Raw genomic sequence first — 23,988 nt, 5'->3', positions numbered from 1 at the left:
GGTAGGGAGGGATGAGTTGGGTTTTGGACATACAGGTTTTGTTTGTTTTTTTTTTAAGTTCTATTGAGCTATAATTCACATACCATACAATTCACCCAAAGTGCACGATTCATTGTTGGTTTGTTGTTGTTGTTTCACTGATTTGTACAGCCATCACCAGTATTTTAGAATGGTTTCTGGACAAATTGATTTAAAATCTTTCTGAAATAGTAGAAAATTTCTAGCGTATAGGAGAGACTCATACAAGGAATGTCTGTGTCAGGCATAGGGATTTGGGGTCTTCTCTGGTAGGGCTGTCCAGCCGGCATGAAAATAAGGTTCTGAATCTTGGGGAAGCTGTGGGGGCTGGAGGTAGATTTGGGAGTTGGTGCCATGTGGCTCATAGTTGATAATACGAGGGAAGAAGCCTTTGCTTAACAACAAAGTTTGGGAGAGTTGATGTGGGAAGTTCACAGTGGACCTTACTGCGGGGGCGGGGGGTGGGGAGAGGGTCAGGGCAGGAGAGAGGTGGTGTGTCAGGTAGAATTATTATCAAGTTCTTGCCAAGTCCTTGACACAACTTACCAGTGGTGGTTATTGATGTGAGGGGATTGCTGATGAAAGCAGAGGTGTTTGTTCTTGCCTGAGGAGCTCCCAGTCTGGCTGGGGAAGAAAAGCCAGTTTATAAAGGTAGGTTGGAAAGTCTAGATAGGAAGAGTCCAACAGGAGACACGTTTGGCTTATTTAGGGACAGTCAGGCAAGACCAGGCTTGAGCTGATCCTTGCAAGTGTAAGCTTTGGGGGAAGGGCATGCCCTTCAGCCTCTCTGGAGGGGAGGGGTGGTGGAAGGGACCTCCATGTCGAGTGTTTGTAGATGGGACGGGCTGGAAGGAATGTTCGAAAATGATGATGGGCTAGGCTGGAAGGAATGTTCGCAAATAATGAGGGCTGCCACTGTGTGTATCTCAGGGCCGGATCCCGTCCCTCAACTGCCCGTGTCTTCTTCAGATGCAGCCCTGTTCTCTGGCCCTTGGTCTTGTTCTCAGCATGCTTCTAGAAGCCCCTCAGCCAGCGTACTCCCATTTTCCCACCCGAAGCCCCCCCACTCCCCCACCCCCCCACCCCCCCACCCCGCATCCACACTGCCTTCCCCTCAGGCCTCCACCCTCTCTGGTGCCACAGCTCTGGCAGGAGGTAGTTGTGTACATGTGCTTCTCCTGCATGGTGGCTCCTGTCTCTCCCATTGCCTGTTTCCTGAGGTCCTAGTAAAGTCCTGACTGAGACCACTCCCGAGTCCTTTCCTGTAACATCTGGGGGCAGGTGGATGGGGTGGCGGCCAGGGCAGGGTGGGGTGGGGGAGAGACCTGGAAGTGTATACGGCGGCGGCCAGGCTCGAGCCCCAAGGAGCGCCAGCATTTGCAGGACAGGCCGGCGAGAGGCCGGTGCAGGAGAGGAGTGGAGGCTGACCACGCAGGAGGGAGGCCCTGACGCCAGGGGAAGAGGCAGTGGGCACCTGTGTCCAGCGGATGCAGGCAGGGGAAGGATCTAATTCTTTGACCTGTGCGGTTCCTGGTTCTCCCGAGAGCATCATCGCTGGGCTGGGGAGGACGGAAGCTAGACTGAAGTGGGTTGCGAAGTCAAATGGGGGCGAGGACTAGAAGCACGGGCTTGGACCACTTCTGAAGTTTTGCCGTGAAGAGACGAGGTGGGGAGCTGGAGGGGAGTGTGGGGTTTGGAAGCTCTTACATATTTAATTTTTAAGATGGGCTCTCCTAAAGTATGCTCGTGTGCCATACGGCGTAGGAAAGGGGCGTCAGCTGGCCCGAGAGGAGATGGGATTCAGAGCACAGATGACGGGTTGCTCTTCACTAAGTGCAGAGGTGACCGGTGCTGCTGCACTTAGCTTGTCCTGTTCATGGTGGGAACAGGGTCTCTGGCTTCTCTTCTGACCAGAGTGGGAACTTGGGACTTCAGCTAGGGGGGCTCAGACCCGGGTCTGAGGGCAGCAGCAAAAACATTGAAAGAGAGAGAAGGGTTGAAATGTCAGACAGACTTGCCGGGAACGACACCGATTTACGGGACAGCATTGGGGGCACGCCTGCCGCCAGTGTTTGTGGTGGCACAGCGTAAAGTCAGATGCACCCGTCCGGTTGTGGGGCTCGCCCCAATTTTACCGTGCACCGGTGTGGGCAGGTCCACGGCAGGTGGCTCCACCCAGGGTTCCTGCTTTACTTAGCGGGAGAGAACAACTCTTTTCCACGCGAATCCATCCTCCTTGGGATCTTTCCACTGAGCTCTCCTTCCGTCCACACCTTCACCTTTGTTGTAGCTCACTGGAGGGGTCTTTCTCCTTCCTCTTTTCTCTCTCAGCAGATCAGTTCCTTCATGCTGATCATTCTCAAGTTTGTACGCTTCTAATCTCTAAACTCTCTAAGCTCGAGATCCATTATTTCATGCGATTCTAGCTAATGCAGCTGGACTTTTTTTTTTTTAAGGGACATGTTCTTCCCTGTATTAAAATGTATTATGTAAAGCTGTGGTGGTAAAAAATAGTGTTGCATGTGGGAAAATGTGTCTTGTGTCCCAAGCAATCAGGAAAAATAGATAAATTGGACTGGATAGACATTTAAAAATGTATTTCAAAGACAAAAATAAAGACAACCCAATAAAAATGGGTAAAGGGCAGTTCTCCAGAGCAGACACACAAATGGCTAATAAACAGGTGAAAACATGTTCAGCATCATTAGCCATGGGGGAAATGCAAATCAAAACTGCTAGTTAACTTTTCAACCCCACTAGGAGGGCTGTGATCAGAAAGACAGTTACACGCACTGCTGCAGATGTAGGGATATCGGAACCCTGGTGCTTTGCTGCTGGGAATGTAAAATGGTGCGCCCACTTTGGAAACCGTCTGGCAGCTCCTCAAAAGGTTAAACCTAGAGTTACCATACAACCCAGCAGTTCCACTCCTGGGTATAGACCGAGAAAATGGAAACATGTCCACAGGAAAGCTTGTCCACGACTGTTCATAACAGTGTTATTCTCATTAGCCAAAAGTGAACACAACCCAAATGTCTATCAGTTGATGGATTAATATACAAAGTCTGGTGTATGCAAGCAGAGGAATATTATTCAACAATGAGAATAAATGAAGTGCACAATAGGAAAATCTATAGAGGGGCGCCTGGATGGTTCAGTCGGTTGAGTGTCCGACTTCAGCTCAGGTTGTGATTTCGCTGTCCGTGAGTTTAAGCCCCGTGTCAGACTCTGTGCTGACAGCTCAGAGCCTGGAGCCTGTTTCGGATTCTGTGTCTCCCTCTCTCTCTGCCCCTCCCCCACTCATGCTCTGTCTCTGTCTCTGTCTCTCTCTCTCTCTCTCTCTGTCAAAAATAAATAAACATTTTTTAAAAATTAAAAAAAAATCTATAGAAACAAATAGATTAGTGTTTACCTGAGGCTGGTGGCTGGGCGTGGGGAGGTATATCTATCTAAAATTAACAACTCAGTGAATTTCAGTATATTCAGAGTTGTGCAGCTGTCACCACAATCAGTTTTAGAACGTGGTCATCCCCTGGCTAAAAAGCCCCGTACTCATTAACAGTCCCTTTCCCCCTAACCACACTCCCGCCCCCCCCCGCCGCCATTTTCTGTGGATTTACCTAGATGATATTTCATCTAAATGGAATCGTACAGTAGGTAATGCAGTCGGTCGTGTGTGGCTTCTTTTACTTAGCATAAGGTTTTCAAGGTTCACCTGTGTTGTAGTATGTGTCATACTTCGTTCCTTTTATTGTTGAATCATATCTGCCTTTGTGTGAACAATACCACTTTCCTCCATTCGTAGGATTTCTCCACATCCTCACCAACACTTGTTATGTCTCTTTTTAATGTGAAATGATACCTCCTTGTGGTTTTGATTTGTATTTTCTTGATGGCTAGTGATACTGAGTATCTTTTCATGTGCTTTTTGGCCATTTATATATCTTCTTTGGAGAACTGTCTATTCAGATCTTTTTTAAGTTTATTTATTGAGAGAAAGAGAACAAGTGGGGAGGGGCAGAGAGAGAGGGGGACATAGGATCCAAAGCAGGCTCCGTGCCAATAGCGGAGAGCCTGATGCGGGGCTCGAACTCATGAACTATGAGATCATGACCTGAGCTGAAGTCAGATGCTTAACCGACTGAGCCACCTAAGTGCCCCAGATCATTTTTGTATATGGTCTGAGGAAGGGGTCGAAATTCATTCTTTTACATATGGATACCTAGTTGTCCCAGTACTGTTTGTCAAAAAGACTATTCTAGTTGTCTTGGCACCCTGGTTGGAAATTAATTGACCGTAGGTATGAGGGTTTATTTCTGGTCTCTCGATTCTGTGTCATTGATTGATAGGTCTATCCTTATGCCAGTACTGCATCGCCTTGATTGCTATAGCTTTGTGTAGTGCATTTTGTAATTGGGAAAACATCTTTATATTCGAGATTGTTTTGTCTATTCTCGATCCCTTGAGTTACCAAATGGATTTTAGGATGAGCTTGTTAATTTCTGCAAAGAAGCCAGCTGGGATTGCACTGAAAATGATGAGGGACAGAAGCAGGAAGATGTTTACCCTTATCCAGGAAGCTGACCTAAAGCCTGCATAGTTTTGATACAGATCAAATACATGCTGGTTACTACATTCTGTAAGGGTCTCGCGACTGCCTCTATATTTCCAATAGTTAATATCGAACTGAATGACAAAGGAATCTTGCAAAAGTAGTTTTACGAGTAGACATTCAAAGAAATTCAAAGAAATTTTGGTAATCTGATATTCCCAGCATGCCTCCTTCCCTTTGATTACTGAGTATATATAACCACCAGCCTCACACAGCAAAAGTACAGCACCTTCTGCCCATGGGTCGGGTTCCCATGCTACTTAAATACACTTAGTAAGTTGCACTGTCAGCGGCTCAAGAATTCTTTCTTTACTGTTGACCTCAACCCCCACATAATTTTTGGTAGCCTGTATGGGGACAGTGATGAAAGAAATTCAGGAGCTTCAGTGCGGCTTGGTAAGTCTTCTTTACCCCCAGTATTTGTTTCTTACTTGTTCTTTTTCGGAGATGTCCTGAATAGTATGACTCTCCAGAATGTGCCTTGTCCAAGTGCTCAGGAGAGAACCTGTGCCTGTGGCTACACTACAGGGAGGGACAAACTTCTGCCCCTCAGCTGGACACTGGTACCTTGACCGTAACAGCGTTGGTCAGAAATCAGGCTCTCCCTGTTTTACTGGCTTATTTATTTATTTATTTTTTAGTGTTTGTTTATTTTGGGGACTGAGAGAGACAGAGTGTGAGCAGGGGAGGGCAGAGAGAGAGAGAGAGAGAGAGAGAGAGAGAGGGAGACACAGAATCCGAAGTAGCTTCAGGCTCTGAACTGTCTGCACACAGCCTGACGCAGGGCTCAAACTCAGGAGCCATGAGATCATGACCTGAGCCGAAGTCAGACACTTAACTGACAGAGCCACCCGGGAGCTCCTGTTTTGCTGTTTTTTATAATGTTTGTATTCTTCTTGGGCTTGGGATGGCCATACATGTCATTAGGGTGGCTGCCAACCTTCAGACCCCCTAAATAGACCAGTGTGATCCCTCGATGAGCATAAAATTCAAGATACATCGTCTTGTGTGCTTCCCGAAAGGGACAGGTGGGAGCTGTTCCCATTTGGGGCACTCACCCAACAGGGGACCCCTCCCTTGGGACTGGATCACGGCTGAAACTCATGAGAAAGTTGCCCGGGTTAGGTAGGAGTTCCACACTGCCATCTTTTCATGTCTCTCATTTGACCTTCCCCATCGACTGTTTGGTGTTCTTGGTCCTGCTCTCGGGGTAAAGGTACCTTAGATATCTCATGCGTAATTCGATGTGAAATGGCTGCCCCTTCTAAACAAAGGCCAGGACCTCCACCCCATCCATTACTGCTAGATCCAGAGGCTTACGAAGGGTATCATTATTGGTCACCAAGCCTACCGACTCCCCCAAAATGGAAAGAGGCAGCCTCAATGGTTGCAGCATTTCAGTCCATCTCCCCGCACCTACTGCAGGTTAGGGTGCAATAGGGGAAGGGAGGGAGGCCCACATCCCTCCTCAAGTAGTACAGGGGTGTCAGAGCAGTCAGGGGAGGGTGCCTCCTGCCGCCCTGAACCCCAGGAAGCTTCAGCAGTGTTCCTGATAGGATGCCATTCAGAAGCCGAGGGAGATTTTGGTCAAGGACTCTTAGTTAATGTAACTATGGATGGGATCAGCTTCTTCAGTCCCAGAGGATTCCCTGTCTCCTAACACAATGGAGTTAATTTGGATTTAAAGAAAAAGTGCCGAACCCTACTCCCCACCCCAAAGAATAAATACTGCCCCCTAGTTAACACTGCCAATAAAAGATAGAAACCCAAGTGCCAGGGCGTGCAGCTCACTCTCTCGAGCTTGCCTGCTCTCACATCTCGAGAGTGTCTTTTTCACTTTAATAACCTTTCCCTCCCCACTTCTTTTACTCATCTGCTGTGCTGCATGTCTGTCCTGAGCTCCTTCCTGAGACAAGACCAAGAACCTTCAGCATCCGCTTTAGGTCTGGCTGGGTCAAGGCTCCAGGGATCGGGGTCTCCCCAGTTCACACGGCAACACCTTTGGCAGCCATGAAGGGACAGGGTAACAACAGGTCGAGTGACCGTCTTCATCGGTGAGGTTCTCACCTTCCTTGTGCTGGACAGTTGCTTAGTCACTCTTTGTTCTCTCTCTCTCTGATCTCCCTGGGGAAAGGCCTCAAAAGGAAACAAAAAATTCCAGTATGCCAGATTATATCTCAGTACAGGGGAGACTTCTCCTGTCTCTCCCAAGGACACGCATGTTGATTGAAAGGAAGGATGGGCAGGGGTTCCCTCTTGGGGGGCACGCTAGGCCAAAGAGGGCAGCAGGTTGGGGATGCCCACCTGCATCAGGGATGATAGCGTGATGGTTCTAGGGAGATGTCCCAGGGCCCAGACTCTCCAAGGTGGCGCTCTTGGGGTTCAGCAGGGACGCCTCTAGCCCAGGAGACTGTCAACTTTCTTTCCTCTAAATCCTTGATCCCATCCCACCCCGCCTTGAGATGCATCTTGAGAAGCTAGAACCAGTTTGACCCTGGCACCTTGTATGCTTCCTTCCCACGTCGGCTTCTTTGTAACATTGTCGGCCTCAGTATAAACTAAAGAATGGGGAAGTCTGACCAGAAAAATGGACCGAAATCCCATATGGTCAGGCTTTTACGGATCTGTACCCAAACCCTGATCTGTCCGTGCTCTTTTAGGGGCCCTGAGAACACCCACCTCCTCCACTCCTCAATCCACCATCAGCTCACCTGCCTTAGGCCTTGTACTTCTGTTAATCCGCCACAAGCCTGTGTTCTGTCCTGTTCTGTGTGCCCACCCACCTTGTCTCTTTGTAAACAGGTTGCTGCCAGGATCCTGTACAGTCCCCCCCTCCCCTTTTTCCTGAGTTACTCATCTCCTCTTTGCTGCTGCTTTTGTGTGTCAGATCTGAAATCTGTCTCGAGAGACCTGGATGAATGTCGCCTGATCCTTGTACGTGGAGGCGTCTCCCTCCTTCGTCTCCAGGTTAATGCTGTGATAAACAGAGCCAATTGTCTGTTATAGGTCTTCCTCGGGATGAGGACTTTAAGGAATATTCCCAAGCAGCTTTTGAAACTCCTTTTGTTTTTTGTTTCAAGGGGGTTCCCTGTATTGTCTGGCCAGACTAGACTGTCTTTTTTCACATTTTGTTGGGGGAAAGAAAATGTTCATCTGTTCTTCTGTCTGGTGACCGGGAGTCTCTTTCTTCTGTTTGGGCTTTTATCGCCTCCAGCCTTGCAGGCAGCACCTCGCCTCTTCTGCCTCCTCCTCCCTCTCCTGTTTCTGCACCACCCTCCACCCTAGGCAAGGCTTACCTAACAGGTTCCTGCACCCTCCTCAGTGCCTGTGGCACCAGTGGTTTCTGGTCCTACTCTCAGTGTCAAGGAGCGGAGAGCACTCCAAGCTGTTGGGCCACCTCCTTATGAGGTTCAAACTGAAACACCTCCCAGGCCAGCAAGAAGGGACCTAACGGTTCCCTTGGACTTAAACCACCCCTCAGATTTCCCCACAGGTACCCCAAGTAACATGGATGGTGCGGAGCAGATTGATTGACTTTTAGTGGGCACAGGTGCAACATATTTTGATGTAAAGTCAATTTAAGTTTGTTTATTGTTTTTAAGTTTATTTATTTTGAGAGAGAGAGGATCCCAAGCAGGCTCTGTGCTGTCAGCACAGAGCCTGAGGTGGGGCTCGATCTCATGAACTGTCTCATAAAGCTTTCATGGGTAATGGTTACAAACAAGTAGGTAGGTTGAATAAATGAAAAGGTTTCTAGGTAAAACTTTTAATGGCTTTCAAGATCTTTTGTAGCATGAATTTTTTTTTTATGTTTATTTATTTTTGAGAGAGAGAGTACCCATGCAAGCAGGGGAGGGGCAGAGAGAGAGGGAGTCAGAGAATCCAAAGCAGGTTCCAGGCTCTAAGCTGTCAGCCCCAGTGTGGGGCTCAAACTCATAAACCATGAGATCCTGACCTGAGCCAAAGTTGGATGCTTAACCGGTTGAGCCACCCAGGTGCCCCAGTAACCTGAAAGTTTTAAAGTTTTGCTAAGTTAAATGATAAATTGGATTGAATTCATTGGATATCCATAACCTTTCTAAATAAGGTAAAATACCTAAAGCATTGTTTTCTGAACATAGGTTTGTGTTTTTGGCTTCTTATTGTGGAGAAACTGACAGGGTTGCTTTCCTCATCATTTCCATCAGCCTTAATTATGTTTAATAGAATTTTAACTTAGAAACCTTAGTTTCCAGTGAACATGAAGTAGTAACCAATTTTGAACTGTCTGCTACACCAGAATTCTTTGGATTGGCAAATTTATGAATATAGTTCATAATTTCTAAAAACATGTTTTCCCATAGCACAATCTTTCAACAAAGCATGCTTAACAAGAGACTCAACTCTGTATGTAGGAAAGTGGGAAATGTGTTAGGAAGATAAAAGAAATGAGAATACATTTTCTTGAGAGGAAAAATAAACTAATTTTGTCCTAAAATGAGACTATTTAGAGAGAGAAGGCTTAGGACAAAGCCTGAGTGAAAAAGAAAGTTGTAGAAGGTTTGTCAAGGCAAATCTTTGAAAAGAACTTTGTATGTAATCATGACTAAGATTGAAATGATCTCTTATTGTCAGCTTGGTTAGTTAAATATGGAGTTTTATAGTGATCTATGATCCTGTTTAGGCATGTACCATGAAACTTCGCAAGATTCAAACTCTAAATAAAGTCTTTTTGACTGATTAGGCTGGTTTATTTGGTATGGTAAGCTACTTGGGAAGTTGTATCATGGAGATGATGATAAAGGTTATGTTGTTTGGGTAAATGCTGTAACTGTTCTAGAAATTATATGAACTTCCTGTAGTTTTAGTATGTTCTGGTACAAGGTCATCATTTGACATTCTGAGCTTCAACATACCTTTTGGAGGACACGATGAACCCGTAACAGCCACTAACAGGGTTCTCTCCTATTCCTCTCCACCCCAGGCACTCCGTATGCAATGGCCCTGGTGTCTGCTGATTCCCGCATTGCAGAACTTCTCACGGAGCTCCATCAGCTGATCAAACAAACCCAGGTAAAAAGCTGCAGCCCTTGGCTCCTGGAGGGCAGCATGTGAGTGGCAGGGGCAGGGGCAGGGGTGGGGGGTGGGGAGGGTTGTGTTCAGAGAGATTGGACGTGCAGGAGCCCAGGTGATGTGAAGAATGCGTTTTAAGAACGAGAATGTGGGGGTATTACTACCCTTCCTGCTGGATTTTCTATCAGGGGCAGGATTTTGTGATTCTTTCTGTTTAATGACAGCTATATTGAGATCTGGTTCACTAGTTCCAAGTGTCCGATTCCAGTGGTTTTGGTGTATTTACAGAGTTGTGCAACCATCACCACGATCAATTTCAGAATGTTGACATCATCTGACAAAAATGCCCTGTACCCATTGTGGCCATTCTTCTTTTCCCTCCACCCTCTTATCTCAGCTGAACACAGATACTCTTACTGGGCAGGATATTCCAGGAGTGCAGGCAGAGGTTCTCTCCCAGGAGCTGGTCAGGGCCAAAACTTTTTTGGAATGTGCAGGATCTGAAAACACAGGCCTGTTGAGTTCAACTTTTCCGGCACAGCCCCCCGTCCCCAGCCCTTGGCCTAGGCTCCCTTAGAGCGAAATGATATTGGAGCATCTACATTTAATACAGCATTTCTACATCAGCTATAGCAGCAGTGTCAACACGAGTATGCCTAACATTTGGAGGAGCCGGTGTGGGGTCGGGATAGACTTCAAGAAACAGCCTGTCCTATTGAGCCATTACATACACTTTCATATTTTTATACTAATTTGGTTACCCATTTCGCCCCTTCATCCACTCCTGTTTGTGCCTTATAATACGTTTGTGTTGAACTGTTCCTTTGGGCACTGGTACCAGAATTATCATATGACTTCTTTACGTAAGGCAGTTGAGTTTTACTGGCGATACCAGGGTGGTACACTGTTGAACTATGGTCATGGTAGAATTCAGTTTCATTATAGAACAAGTTAGTAAGAATTATAGACTTATTTCTTATGCCTTCCCACCGGAATTGGCCTTGCCCACTTACTAGATATCGTACTTAACTAGATACTGTCCTGGACAATAAAAGTATACTTTACAATATTTGCTTTATTACGGTTGGTCACGATTCAGTTATTTCTGGGTTCTGGTGACAAAGCCAGTCACCCTGTTGCAGCTCACAGGCTTGTAAAGAGACTGGTTTTCATTGTGTGCCCTTGTACAGCGGGGCTCACCTCCTCCCTATGGGAAGGACCTAAGCGATACTCAAAGTAACAGCCCTACCTCTGCCAGCTGTACCTCAGGATGTCTTATTTTGATCTGTTCTTGGATCAAGGTAGTCATGGTGCATCAATATAAATGATAAAAGCCCTGTACAGGTGCCCTAGAAGGGCCGCCACAGGTTTAGAAACCCGTGCTTCCCCTAGGTGTGTCCTTGGAGCTCAGTGGCTAGAATGGAGGGCCATTGCCCCATGGGTGCGCAGCCCCCGTCTAGATTAAAATAGCCAAGAGGCCCTGAGGGGCAGGATGGCAAACCTTCCCCAACAACACAAGGGTCCGTGAATTATCCAGCACTATCTGTTGGATTGACCTGGCCCAATACGCTAACTCCTCCTCATCTTTCCAGGTGGACACACACTCCTTGTCTTCCTCCTACCAGAGAACTCACCTTAGTCTGTTCATTTTACTAATCAGTCTTCCTCTGAATGCCACTTCTCCTTTTTTTTTTTTTTTAAATTTTTTTTTTTCAACGTTTATTTATTTTTGGGACAGAGAGAGACAGAGCATGAACGGGGGAGGGGCAGAGAGAGAGGGAGACACAGAATCGGAAACAGGCTCCAGGCTCTGAGCCATCAGCCCAGAGCCTGACGCGGGGCTCGAACTCACGGACCGCAAGATCGTGACCTGGCTGAAGTCGGACGCTTAACCGACTGCGCCACCCAGGCGCCCCTGAATGCCACTTCTCCTTAAAAGTGTATTCAATTGTCCCATAAGGCGCACACTAGCACCCATCTCCCCTAAAACCCTTTCTGTCTGTGGGCCAGTGTACTTTCTCCAGCACGCATTTTGTTGCCATTGTTGTCTACTGGCCTGGGTGCAGTGAGGAGATCTATTTCGTACTCCAAAATGCTGGGTGCCCTATACTGGATGTATGGTGGCCACACGTAGATGTATTTTAGCCCGAATGTATCAAATGGCCTCTCCAAACCTTCTTCACCTCAGGGCAAGAAGGTTCCCCAGGGGAATTTGGACCCACCATGAGATGCCTGCTGCTTTAATCCTATCAGAAAGCCATGTTTTTCCATTTAAAAAGATATCTTTTCATTCACAAAAATAAGAGTGGTGTGTGTTTGTGCACGGCCTATTGGATGTGCCGCTGCTATACTTTGGTCCATTATAATCAGGGTCCTCTCCAAGCATTCAGTCATCCAGGTTTATAGTTACACAGGGACCCATCTCCTGGGAGCCATGCACCACACAGTCATGTGGCCCAGAAGGGAGCGGTTCCCGGAAATTCCTTCCCAAATGAAGTCTTTTGTAGTGGGATGTAACCTGAAAAGTAAGGGTCAGGAGATGCCGGTATAAATATTTCTGGGGCCTCTGGCCTGGGATGTGGGGTGCCACAGCAGGATAAAGGGCCGCCCTCATGCCTGTTGACCTCACCCTTGCAGGAAGAGCGTTCACGGAGCGAACACAACTTAGTGAACATCCAGAAGACCCATGAGCGGATGCAGACAGAGAACAAGAGTAAGTAGCTGGGCTCACAGGAGAAAGGGGTGTGGGCCGAGACAGGGAACCTGACTGTTACTAGTGTCGGACAGGATTTGGACAGGATTTTTGCATGTACCTACACAACCCGAAATGAACCGCTCCTTAGCCAGAGAGACAGTTTTCCCTTAGGCTGTGTGATATATGGTGACCCAGGAAACAGCAGATGACTTAGCACTAAGGAGCCTTAAAATCCCCCAATTCTAGGGACTGGGACGTCAGTGAAATGAGGCTGCATCCAGGGGAACCCCTTTGGGCACACAAGCATCCCCAGTAGGCTGATGTTTTCTAGATAGAGCTTCCCTCGCGTGCAATGCACACGCCCCAGCGGCCCTCATGCTCAGCCTCCTGGGTTGGTGCTTTCCAACCCTGAGCAGCTTTGAGAGTTGTTGTCTGTCTTCCTCTGTGCTGACACGTATTTTCTGTCATGCGATGGCAGAGATTAGAAAGTCCTCTCCTGACATTTAATGATGTGATCTGTACCATATGAAAATGTGAACTCGTCGAACATGGGCATCTGCCTCAGAGAGCACTTCTGACCCAATAAAGCTCACACCCTGGCCCGTGGCCTCTGTAAGCCTCCAGAAGTCTGATTTGGGTGTACTGGAAGCAGGGCCACGTGACCACCAGCTGCCCCTGGCCCACGCCTCTTTCTCTGTTCACTTTGCAGTCTCTCCCTATTACCGGACAAAGCTGCGTGGGCTCTATACAACCGCCAAGGCCGATGCGGAGGCGGAGTGCAAGTGAGTACTGTCCCACCGCCCTGCCCTCATCTCCCCTTCCCCGCCCGTGTGCTGGGCTCCAGAAGCCTACAAACCACAGCCCCAGCCGCCTTTCCTGCCACGGATAAGCAGATTCCCACTCCCCAGGCTGTCCCTGGGGGCTTGCCTTCCCTAGAGCCCACTTTTGGACCTCTCTTTCCCGATAGCCCTGCTGTTTTATAGATGGCAGTGAGGTGGGGACCAGACCCCAGCACTGCCATTTACCAGCCACAGTGACCTTTTGAGCAGGCCCTTCCGTCGAGATTCAGTTGCTCCATCATTACAATGGGGATAATAACCATCTACAGAATTGTCAGCATATGAGACGGTTGTATATATAGTGCCTAAGACCAGTGTTTTTCAAACTTCTGATCATTACCTGTGGTAGGAAATACATTTTCTGTTGTGGCTTAATAATAATAATATTAAATACATAATCATCATGTTAATAATATTAATAAAGACTCCTATTGGCCTTACTGTGCCAGGCATTATTCCGAGTACTTTATGTATTTATCTCAATGCTCAGAGCCACCATTTTACAGATGAGGAAACTAAGACACAAGGGGTTCCATAATCTGCTAAAAGACATACAACTAGTAAGTGGGGGAGCCCAACTTTAGACCCAAAGTCCATATTTCTTGGATACCATGCTAGAATGGTTTAATGATTGTCTTTTCACATTTATTTTATATGCACATATATCATAGAATTGGAACAAGAAATAGTTTGTACTGTTACTATGTCTTTGTGTGTGTGTGTGTGTGTGTGTGTGTGTGTGTGTGTGTGTGTTTTGTTTTGTTTTAAGTAATCTCTACATCCACTGTGTGGGGCTCAAGCTCATGACCCAAAGATCAAGAGTTGCATGCTCTTACGGCTGAGCCAGCCAGGTATCCTCTGTTCTGTTTTTTTTAAATGCTGGTTGTTACCCAGGAAATTAATTTCACAACTCACTAATGAGTTATGGGCTCCGTTAAATACTGGCCTGCACATGTGGTGATGGCCAGCACCCTAAACATTTCTAGTGGTTCCAGATCTTCCTCTCCTCCCATCAGGCTCTTCATGAGCACACTGCCTTGTGCTCATGGTCCCAGATTTTCGTCACCTGCTGTCATCTTTGTTTTACAAACCTTTGCTGGCACCTGTGTCTGGTGCTGGCCATCCACATATAGAGACATGAGAATAGCAAAGACCCTGCCTTCAAGGGCAAACGGTCCGGAAAGGAGAGGCACCCTAAGAAAAGAGTTACAGGACAGTGTGGTTGATGGGCCAGCAGAGGTGGGCTCACTGTGCCTGCAGGCCTGGGATGGCCACGGGGAGGAGGAGAGACTTGAAGTAGGGGTCAGCAGGTGGACACGGCAGAGGGGACAGTGTGTGGAGGCTGTGGAAGAGTGCCCGCTGGGGGCGCCTGGGTGGCGCAGTCGGTTGGGCGTCCGACTTCAGCCAGGTCACGATCTCGCGGTCCGTGAGTTCGAGCCCTGTGTCGGGCTCTGGGCTGATGGCTCGGAGCCTGGAGCCTGTTTCTGATTCTGTGTCTCCCTCTCTCTCTGCCCCTCCCCCGTTCATGCTCTGTCTCTCTCTGTCCCAAAAATAAATAAACGTTGAAAAAAAAAATTAAAAAAAATAAAATTGGAATCATTTGGGACAGGGGAAGGTGAAGATCCCAGGGTTTTTTTTTAGCTTAGAGGCACCAGCTGGGCTCCCTGTGCTGGTCCGGGGAGGAGAACAAAGGGTGGGGCTGACTTAGGCAGGGGGAGGCACCGGCCAGGGGGAGGCACGGAGCATTCTGACCGCCAGCCGGCCTTCCAGCCCACCCTTCCCCACCGCCTCTTCTCCCTGATGTGCAAGTTTGTCATCTGGCCATAGTCAGGCCCTTTCCCGCTCACCTGCACTGGAGTTGGGCTGGCATGAGTTAGAGGGACACGCACATTAGAGAGTAAAAGGCAAATGGCCCTTCCAAGCTTAACTGCTGGGAAAGTGACTGCTTCAGAAACCAGTCTGGTGTGGGCTCCTCTCTCCCATTGACCCACTGGGAGTTAAACACTTAGAAGCTTATTTCCTAATTTCAGGGCCCAGCCTCTTGCAGTTCTGCCACTTTACTTTTCAGACTGTCAAAAGTTCATACATTTATTCACTAGACTCTGAGTCCTTGTCAGCACCGGGTGCCGTGCTGGGCCCAGGAGCACATGAGGGGGCGAAGTGCCACCCTGCCTGTGGGAGGCTCCGAGTCTGGGAGTCTGGGTGGGGAACACATGTCACGGTGTGTTCCCGCGACACTCTCCTCCACCCATACATCTCCAAGCAGATTAATTAAAGCCCTCAGGAAACTGAAGAGGCGCCAAGAGCCAGCATCAGGAGTTAGTCCCGTGACACGCCGCTAGCTGACTCCTTAACATGCTGCTGCTCTTTCCTCCACATGCTCTTTCCTGCCCCCCGGCTGGGTTTCATCCTCCTGCTTGCAGAAAATGGAAAAGTGCCTGTGTCTTCATTTAACAATTTCTTTTTTTTTTTTCTTTTTTTTTTTTTTAAAGGGCTTGAGGTTGCACACTGGCTGCAGAGGTCAGAGGGCAACAAGATCAAAGATTTCACTTTCCAGAAATAGGCAGCCATTCCCAGGCAGGAACAAATTATTTTCTAGCCTTAGTGCAAAAGGCCTTCCGCAAGAGTGGGAGGGATGGGGTCCTCAGTGATACTTTGGCCACAGACAGTGGCTTCCAACCACCCCGAGTTCCGGCTGGGGAAGATGGTTTTAGCCCCGGCTCGGCTGGCGCAGGCAGAGGTGTAGGTTAGCTTCCCAAGGGCCTGAACGACTCCCAGGCTAACATGGCAGGTTCCCAGAGGAGAGAATGATTTGTGGTCTGAGGATGGTCCTTCCGCACCAGGTGCGGGGCCCTGGACAGCTGACCGTTGGCTGCGGGCGCTTGCGGCGTAGATGTTGTTCCAGGCTGCAGACCAGAGATGGCGCTCTAGTCTTGACCTGTTCCATAGGAAGGAGGTCTCGTCCACTTTTTTCCAGGGTTATGGCCGTTTTCCATTGTGTAGTTAGTAAGTCTCTTATGGGAGATCATCGAGATTATGTGAATATTCCAGGTCAAGCTGTCTCTTAGCTTTGGCATCTGTTTATGGTTCTTGTTCACAACAATTGGGATTCTTTTTCTTAAAGCTCCCCAGGGGATTCTGATGTGGTTGAGACCCACTCCATTAATGTCTCACAGAGTACAGTTTAGGACATACTGCATAGAGCTGTGTTCTTCAGACAGGCCCAGCAGCAATGGTCAGACTCCCAGGTTCCCTTTGGCCTCCTGGCTTTTACTCCCCTCCTGTCCTGGTGCCTGACTGCCCTGTGTCCCAGTGCTCCCGGCCTGCAGTGGCCCTGGCTGAGCCCTCCCTGTGTCCTGTGCCTGCCGCGCTGAACTGTGATGCTGCAGGCATATCAGGTGACATGTCCACCCCTCCCTGCTTTGGACTGCCCCACTCCATCTGCCTGACAAGCTCCACGAGAGCCTGGGACCCAGCAGGACACAGCTGCGAGGCTGTATCGTGCTGTGTTCTTATTTGTCTCCCTCCTGCTAAATGAAGGCCTTCAGAACTACAGGGGCATTTACTAGAGGTTTACTAGAGGAATAGCTATGGGAGAGGAGAATAAATGACCCAAAATGGAGTCTGTGCTGCTTAGTCCTATTGAAATGCTTTTTGGGGAAGAGTCCTCAAGATCTAGGATAAAGAAATCTTCCTCCAGCGAGAACTGTGTTCAGTCTGCTGGATTGCCTGGGCCCCAACCACTCTGGAACCCCGTAAGTTAACTCCAGAGGTTTACTGGGGCTGTGGCCTTTCGGAGACAGATTCCTTCTACCCATACCCCTGCTCTGAGCTGAGAGGACTCCCCACAATCCTCTGGAGTGTCTCCTTTTACATGTCCCAGCGTGGGCAGACCCCGAGCCTTAACTTCCACCCTGCGAATCTCCAGACTGTTCAAAGCAGCCAGACCTGTAACATGCTTTCTTCAGGCTTTGTCAGATGCAGTTCTCTCTGCTTTGCTTGCCTCTCTGCGATTCTCTTGGATTCTTTGGCCTGCTTCCTCTAACTACCTTATCGGTTCTTTTATGCTTTTAAAATTAAAAAAACACGGGTGCCTGGCTGGCTCAGTCAGTGGAACATGTGACTCTTGATCTTGGGATTGGAGGTTTGACCCCCGACCCACGTTGGGTGTAGAGATTACTTAAAATTAAAATAAATAAACAAACCAAACCAAATAAATAGGGGTGCCTGGGTGGCTCAGTCGGTTAAGCGTCCATCTTTGGCTCAGGTCCATGATCTCACAGTTCATGAGTTCGAGCCCCGCGTCGGGCTCTGTGCTGACCACTCGGAGCCTGGAGCCTGCTTGTGATTCTGTGTCTCCCTCTCTCTCTGCCCCTCCCCCACTCACACTCTGTCTCCTCTCCTCCCTCTCTCTCTGCAAAAATAAACATTAAGAAATGAATAAATAAGCACTTAGGGTTTATAGTTTTTGGCAGTAGGGTTGATCAGAGTTACTCACGCTGCTGTAAGCAGAGATGGAAGTCTGTGCTTTGTGCTTCATCCTGACGCCTTCTCTCCCTTCTCCCCACCCTCAGTATCCTCCGGAAAGCTCTAGATAAGATAGCAGAAATCAAGTCTCTGTTGGAGGAAAGGCGGATCGGTGAGTCGGAGATGCGTCTTGACCAGGCTGAGTGAGGCTTCTGAGAGCAGCAGCCACGGCTCCCTGCAGCCTCAGCCCTGTGTGCTCGTTCCGTGGACTTCTGATGGGGGGAGCGCATCTGTGCAGCCCGGGTCTGGGAGGGAATGGAGACGCTCCCCTGCTCAGAGGCAGGGGCTCCCCAGCGTCCCTGTGCAGACCTGGAAGGTTTCATCCCCCCACCCGTGCTCGTGTCCCTTCCTCTTGGGCCTGGGCAGGTGCCTCCTTCCCGCTACCTCCACTCGCACTTCTTTCTGTTGTAAACCCTGGCTGCTCTGTGAGGGCCGTTCTAGGATGGAGTTTACACAGGTGCTGGCTTCCAGATCCCTTCAGGCCGCCCCGGCTCTCCCACGTCTCTTACCGTGAGCCCACAGCAGGCAGTCGCCTCCCCCGTCAAACGTGTCCACCGCCAGCGGGGTCCGTGTGAGGTTGACTGGGTGTGTGGCGCCATGCCTGAGGAGGTCAAGGGTCTGACTAAGGAACCTAAAGTTCTTTTACCTTTATGTGGAATAACAGCACATTCTAATAGTAGAAAAGCACACCTAATTGTACACACAGCTCTGTGAAATTTTCACTGACTGAACATCTGATGTGACCAGCATCTCAGAAGCCCCCCTTTTTGCCCTCTTTCGTCCTTCACACCAAGGGACCCCCCTGACCCGACACCTCACCGGTCCGTGAGAGTAGTCCGCAAGTGTTTCTCCGCGGGCATCTGGCGGAAGGGGCCGGGATCCCATCTGGGCCCTTGCTGCTAACTCGGGAGCTGGGGTTCCAGGCCGAGCTCCACTGGCAGCTCAGTGCACGGGTGGGCCTGGGGGAGGCGCCCTGTCCCCGGTGCCTCAGGGGCTCGCTTCCTTCCCACAGCGGCCAAGATTGCGGGCCTGTACAATGACTCGGAGCCCCCTCGGAAGACCATGCGCAGGGGGGTGCTGATGACCCTGCTGCAGCAGTCGGCCATGACCCTGCCCCTGTGGATCGGGAAGCCTGGTGACAAGTGAGGGCAGGCCCCGGGGTGGAGGGAGCTGATAAGTGGGAGGGGCTGGACCTAACACCTTGTCCCACCCTCAGGCCCCCGCCCCTCTGTGGGGCCATTCCAGCCTCTGGCGACTACGTGGCCAAACCTGGAGACAAGGTGGCTGCCCGGGTAAAGGCTGTGGATGGGGACGAGCAGTGGATCCTGGCCGAGGTGGTCAGCTACAGCCATGCCACCAACAAGTGAGTCGACACCCACGCCTCCGTCTGCGCTCCCGTTACACCTGTGCGGCTGCCCCTCCCCCACGTGCAGGATGGGAGAAGGGCTTCCCTCGGGGTGCCTGTGGGGACGGGGACGGTGTGTGGAGCAGGCTCCTTGGGCCCTTCCCTGCCCCGCTCGTGGCTCCCCAACTTGGCGCACCTCCCTGCATCCACCGTTTTCCTTTTGTTCGCCAGGTATGAGGTAGATGACATCGACGAAGAAGGCAAAGAGTGAGTGTGCTGGTCAGGGCGGGACCATGGAAGCTGCTGGGAAGGAGCCCCCGCCTGGCCGCGGGTTGACCTAAGCCCCCCATCCCCCAGGAGACATACCCTGAGCCGGCGGCGCATCATCCCACTGCCCCAGTGGAAGGCCAACCCCGAGACGGACCCTGAAGCCTTATTTCAGAAGGAGCAGCTCGTACTGGCCCTGTATCCCCAGACCACCTGCTTCTACCGTGCCCTGATCCACACGCCCCCACAACGGGTAAGCAGCCCCCACGGGAGAGACCGCACAGGACACGACGACTGGGCTGACCCCATGGGTCATGGGGTCACCGTCCACCTCCCTCCCCTCCTGACCACCTCCTCCAGCCTCTCTGAGCTAGGAGGGTCCCGTGCGTTGCCCTGTCTCCTGCTCACACTTCCCCGCAGCTGCCCTCCGGCCCTGCCCCCTACGGCAGTGCCAGCCAACCCCTCTCCCACCTTCAGAGTCCCAGCAGGCCCTGAGTGGAATGTGACCCACGAGTCCCCTAGTCTCACCTCACCTGCGCATTTCGACAGGCAGCCCTGAGATGGGAAGGCCCGTGCCGGGGCCCTTTCTCCGTCCCCGGCTGCGCTCCCTCATGCTGGTCACCCTTCACCTCATGGTGGGGGAAAGGCCCTTCTCCCCTCTTCCTCCAGGATTCCTGCCTGCTGCCCTCTGGGTTTTTCTTGATCCCCTTAACAGAGGGTCCTCAAAAGGCACCAGATCCTCTATGTAGGATCTCCCCATATAGACAGTAAGTCTCCCTCCTGCTTGCTCTTTGTTGCTGAGAAAAGAACTCCGTCCTAGCAGGGATTAGGTTCAAACATCTAGACTTTTTGAGCAAGGTTGGGGACAGGAGAGGCTGGGAGCCCCAGAGGTTCTGCTCATTCTCGGCACAGGGCCTCGTCTGGGGGTCTCTGACCAGCCCCTCCTGTCTGCCCCCTACTGCAGCCCCAGGATGACTATTCAGTCCTGTTTGAAGACACCTCCTATGCGGATGGTTACTCCCCTCCCCTCAATGTGGCCCAGAGGTATGTGGTGGCTTGTAAGGAGCCCAAGAAAAAGTGAAGTGGGCTGGCAGACTCCAAATCTCCTGCCGTCCTCACAGGGGAGTGCAACAGAAGATTTTGTGATCAAATAAATATTGTTCCCCTTTGCCCATGTCTCCTTGGCTTTGCTTTTCCAGGCCCTTCTCCCCCTCCTCCAGACAGGACAAGTTGGGGAATTGGAGGCCGCGGAGGAGATGGCCGCATCTGGTCCCAGCAGGCATTTAGTTTCAGTTGAGGTTTGCTCTTTGCTCGCATTAGAGACTCAGGGTGTTAACACAAACGGAATTTTATTCTCGACCCCGGGGTCAGGCCGGGTCACAGCAGCGGGGCCGCGGGCGTGCCTCGGGGAGCACCACTCACAGGTGCGTGCGGAAGCGGAGGCTGCAGCCCGCCATCTTCTCTGCATAGTGGGCGTCAAAGCGCTCGTTCTGGGCCACGGTGAAGGTGGTCTTCCAGTCCCCCGCGACGCCTGTGGGCACGAGGAAGAAGGGCAGCGTGGCTGTGCGTCCTGGCGGCAGAGGCGGCCCCGGGTGGCTCGGGCAGCTCTCGCTCTGCTTCCACGCTTGCCTCCCCGCCCGGCCAGCCGTCCGGGCGCTCACCTTTCCTCATGAAGGCCGAAACGCTGTGATCCATGATGTCAGGGGGTATGGTGGTGTAGTTAGCCATGGGGTTCTTCTTCATCTCCTTGAAAGACGTTTGCTGGGTGATGAGATCCACGGTCTCCTCTGGCAGGGTGCGCCCCACAAACTCCAGGATCTTCTGAATTTCCCTTTTAGGGTTCTGGAGCAGCAGAGGGGCTCTTCAGTAGAGGTTGGGATCGCTCATTGAGCGAACAAAAGGGGGCCTCCCAACCCCTTGGGGGACCTGGCCGCTTCCGCTTCCGGCCCTCCCAGCCCCAGCTCCTTGGGCCTGCCTTCCCTGGAGGCACATTAACTGCCACCGCCCTGTGACCCTGTAACAAGCTCTGCCTGGGTCCCAACGGGTGAGGGCAGGGACGGGTGAGGGCAGGGACGGTTGTCTCTCAGAACTCTGGCCCCAGGGAGAACAGCAGCAGCAAATGGCCAGTGGGTGGCGAGGTGTCGCTCCAGTCTGAGACGAGCCCTACAGTGTTGCTCCCCGGGTGGCACCGGAGCTCCATGTCCCGGGCGGGAAGGTGGGCTGGGGGGGGGGTCCCGGGGACTGACGTGGGGGCTGCCATGGGGAAGGTGGCTGAGAGGGTCTCGGCAGGTCCCTGTGGGCTTCTTGGCTCTCTGGAGAGAAGTGGCAGCAGGTGACCTCACCTCTTTCATGTCCTCATAGAAGAGGTAGAGAACAGGGTGGGTATGACTCAGCTCCCACCACTCCCGCACGTGCTGATACCAGGACCCGTAGGACACTGGGGAGAGGGCAGGGGCAGGGACACAGAGCTAGCATTAGTTTTGACTGACCGCTGCTCAGCTCCACCCCACTCCTTCCTCCAGATTGAGCCCCACCTTCTCCGGCCATGAACTTCTCCAGGAAGCTGTCCCAGGTGTCAGGGTCAGGGTGCACCTTGGCCATGCGGTAGAAGTGGTAATAGGAGACAGCCACATCCTTTGCGTTGCGGGCAACATAGACCACCTGGAGGGGCAGACGACCCCCCCACCCACACACACACCCACGCATCATCACCACACAGCGAGCCAGGCACTGGATGTTCCACCTTTCACAGCATCCCTGTGAGGGAAGTTATCCCTGGTCTGACCAGAGGGGAAACTGGCTTAGAGGCTGACTTGTTTGTGTCCCCGGAACCCTATTTGATGCTAATCTAATCCCCTCAGTGCGCCACACCCAGATTTGGAACCAGGCGTGCCCCACTGTCACCAGCCCCCTCCTCTGCGGGCCTGGGGAGGCCTGCAGAGAAGACTGCCTTTCACAGCTCTGCACAGAGGAGGCTCACTTTCACCAACTTCTACCACAGGATGGGGCAGACAGCCTCCCCCCTTAAGATGAGACCTTCCTCTCAGGACCAAAACTGGGATGGCTTCCTCTGCCACTCACCTTGACCTTCTGATCCAGCAGGGTCTGAGGGAGCAGGGCCAGGGGCAAGTGCGTCTTGATGATTCGTGGGGCCGGTGTGTCTTTCAGAACCTCCATACCTGTGCCGTGGGCGGGGAAAGGTCTGCCGAGCTAGAGCCCAGTCCTGCCTCCTCCCTCCGTTCCACGTGGCCCTAGAGCCCTACTGCACACCTGTGGGAATCCCTGGAGCCTTGAACTCAAGGAAGGGTACCCGGATAAAGACGGGGGCCCTGCGACACTTCTCCAGATCGCCACCTTGGTAGATCATGTCCAGGATCTCGCTCACCCAGGTGGTGCCTGGAGAGCAGGGAAAGAGGAGGCAGACAGGGCTGCGGGTGGCCCCCTGCTGGCCCAACGCGGGACTTGTGGCCCAGGAGAGGGGTGGGTGGCCCTCATCACTTACCAGATTTGGGGTAGGTGCTGATAAGCAGGTCATCGGACTGGGCCTGGAAGTTCTGCAGTGGCCCCAGTGCCTCGGCAAAGTACTTGATGAGAGGGATCCCCTTCACGTACTGCAGTGGCGGGCGTGAGGTGTCCGGGACCAGCTCCATGCCGCTGCGTCAGGGGCCAGAGTGCAGCCTACTTCCCTTAACATCACAACATGCCATCTACTGAAACCTTTGCTTTAAGATAAGGGACTGAAGGCTGGGTGACTTGCCCCCACTCACAAGGCTAGCGAGCGGCGGGGGCTGGGGTCCAAAGCCACACGTAACCTGCAGAGGGTCACAACGCCGGCTGCACCTTCACCTGAAGGGCCTGAAAAATCCCGGAGCTTGGGGCCACACCCCAAACCAGTTAAATCACTCTGGGGGCCCAATCCCAGTTTTTGGGAAGCTCTCCAGATTCCAGTGTGCACTTGAGAAAACTACTCTAGAGGCTGCCTGTCCTAAGTCCCCGCCTGTTTTCTTTTTCATACTACTTCCTGCTTCAGCCCCTGGCCTACTGCACTGGCCTCCTCGCCCTGTCGTCCCCTGGAGCTCCTTGGGCCCCTCACATGTGGAAACATCCCAAAGGCCAGCCTGTGACCCCACTTGTCCAACCACACTCCATCTTGGCTCGGAGATAAACACAGCCAGCTGAGCAACTGAGCTTCTTTTAGGGGCTAAAGTCTGAGATGTAGATGAGCAAAAGAGAGGAATCACGGAAGGGGGTTTCGGACCGGGTTGCGGTTGGCAGACTGCTTTCCCGAGGGAAAGCACGAGGATGCCATGCCATCAGAGGCAGCAGCAGAGAGAGAGGATCTGGAGAGAGAGGAGCTAGCGACGCCAAGTGAGGGAGGTCTGGCCCAGCCCAGCCCACCCCAGCACTCACCGCACCTCTCTGGATCTTGGCCTTGTGGCTCCTTTGTGCTGTGGCTTACTGCGTGCAGTTGTGGGGAGTACAGAACTGCTTTCTGAGCTGAAGCGTTTCTAAGTCCAAAGTGGGAGGTCTCTGGAGCTAGCACTGGGATCTGGCCGTCCTCCAGGAAGGAAAGGGTGGAGTTTAGAGTGGGAGGGCCCCCCTGTGCTCCCCTCCTCAGCACCTTAGCCAGAGC

The 23,988-nt window shown here is 51.5% G+C and overlaps 2 protein-coding genes across 8 annotated transcripts in view; one reads left to right on the top strand and one right to left on the bottom strand.

The window, feature by feature from the left end:
- The window catches only part of SGF29 (SAGA complex associated factor 29), a 31,326-nt gene extending 10,801 nt beyond the window's left edge, over positions 1–20,525 (top strand). For all 3 annotated transcript variants that reach the window (XM_043560161.1, XM_043560162.1, XM_043560163.1), the window contains 9 exons: positions 9,594–9,682; positions 12,320–12,395; positions 13,087–13,159; positions 17,791–17,855; positions 18,756–18,885; positions 18,960–19,106; positions 19,320–19,355; positions 19,446–19,608; positions 20,320–20,525. In XM_043560161.1, coding sequence (XP_043416096.1) covers positions 9,608–9,682; positions 12,320–12,395; positions 13,087–13,159; positions 17,791–17,855; positions 18,756–18,885; positions 18,960–19,106; positions 19,320–19,355; positions 19,446–19,608; positions 20,320–20,436 — 882 coding nt within the window. In that variant the 5' untranslated portion in view covers positions 9,594–9,607 and the 3' untranslated portion in view covers positions 20,437–20,525. The remainder of the gene's footprint in view (positions 1–9,593; positions 9,683–12,319; positions 12,396–13,086; positions 13,160–17,790; positions 17,856–18,755; positions 18,886–18,959; positions 19,107–19,319; positions 19,356–19,445; positions 19,609–20,319) is intronic.
- Positions 20,526–20,687: 162 nt separating this feature from the next.
- Positions 20,688–23,883, bottom strand: LOC122471498 (sulfotransferase 1A1). 5 transcript variants are annotated; one of them, XM_043560155.1, is made up of 8 exons: positions 23,771–23,883; positions 22,858–23,041; positions 22,626–22,751; positions 22,437–22,534; positions 21,890–22,016; positions 21,698–21,792; positions 21,017–21,197; positions 20,688–20,886 (listed from the first exon to the last, which is right to left on the bottom strand). In XM_043560155.1, the coding sequence occupies exons 2-8, from the start codon at positions 23,003–23,005 to the stop codon at positions 20,774–20,776; spliced, it is 888 nt and encodes a 295-aa protein (XP_043416090.1). In that variant the 5' UTR covers positions 23,006–23,041; positions 23,771–23,883; the 3' UTR covers positions 20,688–20,773. The 5 variants fall into 5 exon arrangements, with proteins under 5 accessions (XP_043416090.1, XP_043416093.1, XP_043416091.1 ...); XM_043560158.1 differs by having other exon boundaries at positions 22,858–23,033; positions 23,771–23,879; XM_043560156.1 differs by having other exon boundaries at positions 23,766–23,878.
- Positions 23,884–23,988: the final 105 nt, after the last annotated feature.

The sequence above is a fragment of the Prionailurus bengalensis genome, chromosome E3 (genome assembly GCF_016509475.1).
Source record: "Prionailurus bengalensis isolate Pbe53 chromosome E3, Fcat_Pben_1.1_paternal_pri, whole genome shotgun sequence".
In the NCBI taxonomy this organism is placed as follows: Eukaryota; Metazoa; Chordata; class Mammalia; order Carnivora; family Felidae; genus Prionailurus; species Prionailurus bengalensis.
The sequence above is the reverse complement of the archived record's forward strand: the minus strand, read 5'-3'. Positions and strand labels throughout refer to the sequence as shown.

What these genes read in the sequence shown, in the direction of transcription:
- LOC122471498 (XM_043560155.1), bottom strand. Translation starts at nt 23,005, where the DNA reads ATGGAGCTGGTCCCGGACACCTCACGCCCGCCACTGCAGTACGTGAAG. An exon ending in TGCTGGATCAGAAGGTCAAG is followed by an intron (nt 22,017 to 22,436) that starts GTGAGTGGCAGA and finishes CTGCCCCTCCAG; the next exon opens with GTGGTCTATGTTGCCCGCAA. An exon ending in TTCGGCCTTCATGAGGAAAG is followed by an intron (nt 20,887 to 21,016) that starts GTGAGCGCCCGG and finishes TCGTGCCCACAG; the next exon opens with GCGTCGCGGGGGACTGGAAG.